At 47.3% G+C, this 8,114-nt stretch overlaps 1 protein-coding gene across 1 annotated transcript in view; it reads left to right on the forward strand.

Moving 5' to 3' along the window:
- LOC104406956 (histone-lysine N-methyltransferase 2A-like) overlaps positions 1 to 8,114 on the forward strand; it is a 29,090-nt gene that overhangs the window by 3,681 nt on the left and 17,295 nt on the right. Inside the window, 11 exon segments of the mRNA XM_010016091.1 lie at positions 4 to 293; positions 720 to 897; positions 1,299 to 1,533; positions 2,436 to 2,500; positions 2,641 to 3,012; positions 3,629 to 3,702; positions 4,347 to 4,475; positions 5,316 to 5,429; positions 6,612 to 6,758; positions 6,937 to 7,032; positions 7,824 to 7,944. Coding sequence (XP_010014393.1) covers positions 4 to 293; positions 720 to 897; positions 1,299 to 1,533; positions 2,436 to 2,500; positions 2,641 to 3,012; positions 3,629 to 3,702; positions 4,347 to 4,475; positions 5,316 to 5,429; positions 6,612 to 6,758; positions 6,937 to 7,032; positions 7,824 to 7,944 — 1,821 coding nt within the window.

Below are 8,114 nucleotides of genomic sequence, written 5' to 3' on the forward strand. Positions count from 1 at the left end.
CAGCCAGCAAAACCAAAACGTCCAAGAAAGGTAGAGGGGGGTCAGACAAGTCAGACCTGGACCTCAGCCCTGCTGTGCCCTCTTTGGAGAAGGAAAAAGCCCTGCGTCTCTCTGCTCCTTCATCCAGCACCGTTAAACATTCCGCTTCTTCCATCAGCTCTATGTTGGCTCAAGCAGACAAACTGCCAATGACTGACAAGAGGGTGGCCAGTCTTCTGAAAAAGGCGAAAGCCCAGCTGTACAAGATTGAAAAGAGCAAGTCCCTCAAGCAAGCAGATCAGCCCAAAGCACAGGTATTGCCTTTTCCAAGTTGTTTTATTATTTGCTTGGGTGCATTTTGTTTTGCATTCACGCTGGAAGTCACCAGTAGGTTTTGTACCCTAAGCGTGAAGAATTAATGTGCAGAGCTGGGCAGCTGTTAGTGCAACAGATGGCAAACGGCCCAAGACCGAGAAGCCCTGGGGAGAAGCTGAGGGGGAGAGGGAGCTGCTGTGTGGTCACCTCGTCGGGGGGGGGAGCCCCGTGCTTTTCTGAGTAGAACCTCTTGTTCTTTTGAGTTGATCCTCACTGCGGCTTACGAGGCTGAGAGTCTTTATTTTTATCCTGATTCTTACAAAGTGCAAGATACAATTAAACTCTTTTTTAGTTGTTTAGAGGTTTGTGTTACATTTCCCATCCTTTCTCAGGAATACTGTCTGTTCCCATGTTCTAAACTCTAGGGACAAGAGAGCGATTCATCGGAAACGTCGGTCCGAGGACCACGAATCAAACACGTTTGCAGGAGAGCAGCCGTTGCGCTGGGCCGCAAGCGAGCGGTCTTCCCAGATGACATGCCCACTCTGAGTGCCTTACCGTGGGCAGAGCGGGAGAAGATACTGTCTTCCATGGGGAATGACGGTGAGTTAGGGGCCTGACTGCTTAAGCCAAGGACTGCCTTGAATGGTTAAGGAGGGAGGAAAAGTGTGTTAGAGCTCCAGGCTCTCAGTCACAGTACCACTCAAACAGAAACTACCATTGGTAGTTGTTATACAGCTAGTTATATAGTTGTATATACAACTACAGCTACCACTGGTAGCTGTTACAAGAGTGTTCTGCACTATAATTCTCTTCTGCTGAGGGGTGCGTGTGCATGTACATATGTACAGGTACATACACGTGTGTGCGCTTGCACTCACACGTGCCCCTTGGGTGGCTCTGCAAATGAACTTGCCTTTAAGGGAAGTAAATTCCATGAGCAAATTAGACACTTGGAACATTCTTTGATATCGATGAATTCACACTAGAGCCTTTCTTGACAGATAAGTCATCGATAGCTGGCTCAGAAGAGGCTGAACCTCTTGCTCCACCGATCAAGCCAATTAAGCCAGTTACCAGGAACAAGGCACAACAAGAACCTCCGGTGAAGAAGGGGCGACGCTCAAGGCGCTGTGGGCAGTGTTCGGGCTGTCAGGTTCCAGAGGACTGCGGTGTCTGTACCAACTGTCTAGACAAACCCAAGTTTGGTGGGCGCAACATAAAGAAGCAGTGCTGCAAGTAAGTGTGTGTTTGAGAAACTGTTCAGCTCATCCCTGTGCTGCCTGGGATGAGTGCACCCGTGCTTTGGGACAGGGAACCCTGGAGCATGGGCTTGGGGTGAATTTGCCCTGGGCCGAGGCTGGATCACAGCAGGGGAATGAGAACAGTGTGATTTAAGAGTTGAGATGCCTCTTGTTTCCATAGTTCACTTTTGGTCTATTCTCCCCAGCTTGGTGGAACTGGCATGGCACTGAAAGTGTTTGGTGTGTGACCGGTGGCTTTGGTTAGGCAGTGCAGGTTTGTGTGGGGAAGGCAGCATAGACATATATATTTCTCTCTCATTCTCCCACGTTGCATCCATGTAGAGCTGGTGTTTTGAAGATGATGTTTCTCTGGTGTGTATACACTTGGTATAACAAAGGTGTCTCTGGATGTCATCAAGCAATACTGCCCTTCCACGATTTTTCCTATCAGTTTTCACACATATCCCTTAGCCTGAACCTTTTGCTTTTTCAAATTGCTGCATTAAATTGATTTTACCAGACGAGATAATCTTGTCTGAAAAGGCAGCAGCTGAAGTGGCACCGATAGAGATTGCTGTGGGATGGGAGCTGTTTCCACAGCATAGCTCTGAGGATTGCTGTGCAGTGCTCACCTGTGAGATGAGAACGCAGCAGCTTTGCCCAGGCTGCAGGTGAGGTTTCAAAGCCATGTGTTGAGAGTGTGGGAAACCAAAGGGAAAATGCAGAAGAAAAGAAGCAGCTTCTTTACTCACCTCTGAAGGGCAGGGGAGTTGCTTGGGAGAAAGTAGTGAGTGTATTGATAATGGTTTTGTCAAGTTTTCACGTGAAGCTTTTACAGACTGCCCTCTCACTACCTACATTCTTCTTCTGATTTCGTGGCATGCTCTTTCTTTTTAGAATGAGGAAATGTCAGAATCTACAGTGGATGCCTTCCAAAGCCTATCTCCAGAAGCAAGCTAAAGGTAGGCTGAAAGACTTGGCTCAAGTGTAGCACCAGAGAGAAAGTTTCACCTCTTAACTTGCTTTGTTTTAAAGAAGTGGCAAATCATTTGAAGACATGCCATTTTGGCAGTGTTGCTTTATTGATGTTTCTTCTTCCTAGCTGCAAAAAAGAAAGAGAAGAAGTCGAAGACAAACGAAAAGAAAGAAAGCCATTCTGGAAAGAACCAGCTGGACTCTGGACAGAAACCAACTCCTCCGAGTATCGTATCGAAAGAAGACAATACAGTAAAGAAGAGCAGCGAGCCTGCCCGTAAGCCCGCTGAGGAAAAGCACGAGGATGGGAATTCCTCCATTCCAGTGCCGGAGCCCAAACAGGTCCCTGCGCCTGGAACCAGAAAGACTGGCAAGCAGACAGCCCAGCCAGCGCCGCTTCCTCCTCCTCAGCCACCCAGCTCAGGACCTTTGAAAAAAGAAGCACCTAAACTTGCCACTTCTGAGCCTAAGAAAAAGCAGACTCCCCAGCCAGAAATAGGTAAATGGGACTGTTTCTCCTCAATATTTGAGTCATGTTAAGTAACGATATTAATACCACTAAAGCTGTTGGCTTTTAAACCCAAGAAATGCTCGATGATCTGGCGAAATTACAGCAGGTTCTTTTGGAAATTTGGCTTAGATCTGGCTTCCTTTTTATTGCGCTGCGGTGTGTGCTGGGGCGGGGAGAAAGCTGCCCAGCTCCACTGGGGCTTGCAGTCACGTGCCCGGGGAACTCTCCAAGCGTATGTCACTGACAGTAGGTCTGGTGACTGTTCACAGTCTGGATGTGAAGTGAGGAATGTGAGCTTTTGCTACAAGCCCATAGCCTGCTATGGCACATAGCACAGAGCTGCTCGAGCAGTGACCAGCGAGGCAGCTGCAGGACCTCTGTGCCTTGGCACTCTGAATGCTTCTGGCTTTTAGTGGAGCAAACTCCCGCTCGTGCCTCGAGGAGGCTGCTCAAGCTGTAGCTGGTGAGGTGCAGTCACAGAAGGGGGTGGAAAAATTCTGCTCTAAAACTCCTCGCACGTTACCCAGCTGATTTTCTTCCCTTTTCTTCTCTACAGGTGGCTGTTAGTTACTTGAAATACTCATAATTTTTCCCCCCTTCCTAGGCACAGAACAAAGCAAACAGAAAAAAATTGCTCCCCGTCCAACTTTCCCTGTGAAACAGAAACCAAAAGAAAAGGTGAATACTGTTTTTTGTACCCAGTCAGTACATTTCAGGGACCTGGAACTTCAATCTGTCTAGAAAGTAGAACGGTATTAATTAACCCGTGTGCAGATTAATTATTTTTGTACTTAGAGATGTTAGGTTTCTCCTCGTGGCTGGATGCAGATACCAAAGTAGCCGGCATATGCCTAAGATTCCAGTTCAGATGTTCACTTGTTCTCTAAGACTTGCATGTTGTGGGGTGGAGGCTAGCTTCTCCATGAGACACGGAGCTGCCTTCGTCTCAGAAACAATTCCATTATGGGAAAAAACCCCACAAACAAACAAGCCCTAAAAGAATTGTCTTACTTAAATGTGAGAGAAGTGCATAGGGACTCATTGAGCCCAGAGTTGCCCCACTGCAGCAAAATAAAAGCCAGCACTCTGCTGAGAGAGCAACATGATGTTAGAGGAGAAGCAGCAAATTGAATTAGAGGTGTAATTGCGTGTGGAATGCTCCCAAGCATGGTTTGCAGAATGGTGACTTGCACCTTCACACGCTCTTAGCTCCGTGGTGGTTTGGGGGTTTTGTCTGTGAATAATCTTCGGCGTTTCATGTGATTTTGGTGAAGTTCTAACGTTCAGGGTTGGGATTAACGCCAGCTCCTTTACTTGACTAGGAAAAGCCCCCTCCTATAACCAAGCCAGAGAGCAGCACGTTGAATTTGCTCAGCACTCTGACTAACGGAAGCAGTTCCAAGCAAAAGCCACCTACAGATGGAGTCCACAGAATCCGAGTGGATTTCAAGGTAGAGGACAAAATGTTTTAAGTCTTTGAATGTTACCTGCCTCTAATCACTGGAGCTAGAGTCCCTCAAGAGTGCTGGCAGTGACTTCTAAGTGTGTATGTCTGGTTCCATTCAGAAAGAACTGCAAATAGGAGCCTTCAGGACAAGTCACTCGATTGATTCTTAGAAGCTGGTTATGCCTTTTGTTTTCCTTATAATTAGAGTACTGGATGAAGAGAGACTTAAAGCTTTAAAACCCTAACTGTCAATGTGTGAGGATGGGCGAGAATGTGAGGTTTATGAAGAATGATTCCATTAAGATGGAACTATAAAACCTTGCCACAACTTGAGCCAACAAGATTTGGGGGAAATGTTAGTAACTGTAATTCACAACATTTGGGGTATATCTGGGGGTTCAAATGAGAAATCATGTACTTTTTTGAACAACAGTGTTGAAATAATAAACATGCATATTTTCCTAATCAGAATTTTTCAGTCCATCTATAAGTGTTGATACTGGAGCTTATAGTGGGATCTCATAAGTGTTTTATACAAATATGGAGCTTTAATAAAGTACAATTCTTCTGAAATTCCACTTTCAGTACTAACTGTGCAATCGTGAAAAGCCTTGTCTCGTTCCTTAGGCTTGCTTTCCGTAGGGGAAGGCTAGGGCTTTGCTGAGCTCTCTCGGCAAGACCAGCGCCAAGGTGGGACTCTAAAGTAGACCAAGGTAGAAGCTGAAACGGTTTCAGTGGGAGGCCGCTTAACTGCAGGCCCTGAGCGTGTAAAGCAGTGTGAGCACTTTGTACTGATACTGTATTGCCTTGTTCTGCATGGTGATGTGTCCTTTTGTGCTTTCAGGAGGACTGTGAAGTGGAGAATGTTTGGGAGATGGGTGGGTTAGGCATCGTCACCTCGGTACCTATTACTCCCAGGGTGGTCTGTTTTCTCTGTGCCAGCAGTGGACATGTGGAGGTAAAGCATTGCGTTCTGCTGTCAATTGCTTAGTTACAGCACTGTGTTGTTACGGACATAAATACACCCATACACAGAAAGTGTCATGACCCTAATCCCCAAGAAATGAAAATAATACCTCTAAATCTGTCCTTGCTAAAATTTGTCCTGAGGTGCTAAAATGCAGGGTATTGAAAATCAGTTTCTGCTCTGCTCACTCTGGAGGAGAACTGTGTTACACATAGGGTAGCAGCGCATCAGAGCACCCACATCCCTCTGAATTTGGAATCCCACATCTGGCTGTAAAGCAGGGGCTTTGCTTGCTTTTCACTTGGGATAAGAAAGGCCGCCCGGTAATGATAGAGGGCTTCAGGTGGTGTTGGCTTTCCCAGGTATGTCTGTATCTGCTGAGAGCCACAAACTGTTACTGAAATGTGACGAAAGATTCTATTCTGGTGCTGCACAAAGAGCCGCAGTGAGATGTGCTAAGTGCATTTCCAGGTACAGATAGGTGCTTCTCGACATGTTCAGGCCAGCTGCCGTCGGAAGGTGATGGTAGCACTCTAGAAAAGGCTTGGTTATGAGTCCACAGTACCTGGGTTGGAAGAGGGTTGAGTTCTGTACGTGGACATCAGTTCACATGCTTGAGGACCATGAAGGGCCAGTGGGGCAGGGAGCTGTCTCCTTCTCAATCAGGCTGCTCAAGGGGACAGACTATTCTGATGTCCCCTGTAAGCCTGCCATATTCCTGCCCCAAGGATGATTCTTTCTTTGTGGGGTGATACATAGAAGTTAGAAGAGCTTTCAAATGGGCCAGCTAAGCTGAATGGAGGGAGAAATGTCTCTTTTTGCTCTGGGTGCCCCCTCCTTCTGCACTAAGTGTTTCTTCTGGTGCGGTTGGCTTGTGGTGCAGCGAGGGAGGGAGATCCCGAAGAGCCCTGTAGGCCTTTGCCAATGCTCAGAACACTTTGATAAAGGGTTGCAGACTCCCATTTGCTGCTAGGAGCCAAGTGTCTGGGTAGATGAGCGTGTATTTGGGAGATCTGAAGTATTCACACAGTTTCCCTCCTAAAATATGCCAGTAGAAATCCTTGTTGTGTCAGCTGTAAAGCAGAATTCAAAGTAGTTTGGAGCACGAGGGGGCTTGTTTGGGAATTCCGAGCAGCTTCTGACTTGCTAAAACCTGCCTCTCCCCCCTTGCAGTTTGTGTATTGTCAGGTCTGTTGTGAGCCCTTCCACAAGTTCTGCTTAGAGGAGAGCGAGCGGCCCCTGGAGGACCAGCTGGAGAACTGGTGCTGCCGTCGCTGCAAGTTCTGCCACGTGTGTGGGAGACAGCACCAGGCCACCAAGGTACCCCCAAACCCCGGCGGGGACCCCGCACCACGCTGGGCTGGACATGTGCGAGTTGCTTCATGGCAGCTTCTTCCTCTTGCCCCGAATAGGGGATCAGGCGTAACCGAAAGCAGGCCGGGGGTTGCACCCCTCTCAGGTGTCTCCACTCCAATGCTCTTTCTCCTCCTTCCTGTAGCAGTTGCTGGAGTGTAACAAGTGCCGAAACAGCTATCACCCGGAGTGCCTGGGCCCAAACTACCCAACAAAGCCTACCAAGAAAAAGAAAGTTTGGGTGAGGGTTTGTTTTATTTCCTTCTGGGTGATTCACGTGTTGGCTGATCATGACGCTGCAGGCCAGAGCTCTGCACGTGACTTGTTCTGATGCAGTCGCTTCACTTTTGAAGGCAGGTGCAGGTTGCATCAGAAGGTACATTTGGAAATAGGTGAGGAGGTGTCTTGTATAAGATCCCGAATGAGCACGACTTTTAAAGAGGTGACACCAGTTTTAGTTGTGGTAATTCTTCTGATTGTAGTCCCAGGACATGGAAGAAGCTCTTCAGAATGGGAGCATTTGCCTTGTTAACAGATTCCCCAGCAGATACTGGTAGGGAGAGACAATGTGCATTAATGCACTGGTTTAGGACTTTTGGAGCTTTTGTTCTGAACAAGTGCCTGTAGTGCACTTATATTTGGTACTAACAGGTTTTAGATGTTTTGTAATACAACATTTTCAGAGCTGGAAAACTGTTAAAGGAAGACATCTTAGGTCAGAAGAAATGCCACAACTATGTGTGCTGTTTACAGGAAGGGAAAGGGGGTATTTTTGTCAGTGCAAATAGGAGGACAGGAGAATTCTACTGTGATATTTTCATTCTTTCTTGTGGCATTATCACCGTCTTATCGTAAAGGGAGGGAGCTCTTTCTCTTTTAAGTGGGAGATTCAGTGTTTGAAACTCCTTCTCCTGCTGTATAAGCTCCCTGCACTCATTAAGTAACAAAAACAGTGAATTGTATCCTTAGGACCAAAGCACAGAAACCACTGGGTAACAGAAATAACTCTTGCCAAACACATTCCTTTTCCAGATATGTACCAAATGCGTTCGCTGCAAGAGCTGTGGATCAACAACGCCAGGCAAAGGGTGGGATGCACAGTGGTCTCACGACTTCTCGCTGTGTCATGATTGTGCCAAACTCTTTGCTAAAGGTATGTACAGTTGGGGTTCTTTACAGCAGGAGCCTCACTGGGTGCTCAGGTTTGAGTTAGGCAGTGTTGGTGCAGAGTGAGTGGAAGGGCTGTGAGGCAGCTGAGCTGCTCACCGTGCAAAAAGGAGCTGAACCTGGCCTACGTGTTCCTGACTGAACAGGAGTAATTAA

This window comes from Nestor notabilis, unplaced genomic scaffold, assembly GCF_000696875.1.
Source record: "Nestor notabilis isolate BGI_N333 unplaced genomic scaffold, ASM69687v1 scaffold25206, whole genome shotgun sequence".
NCBI lineage: Eukaryota > Metazoa > Chordata > Aves > Psittaciformes > Psittacidae > Nestor > Nestor notabilis.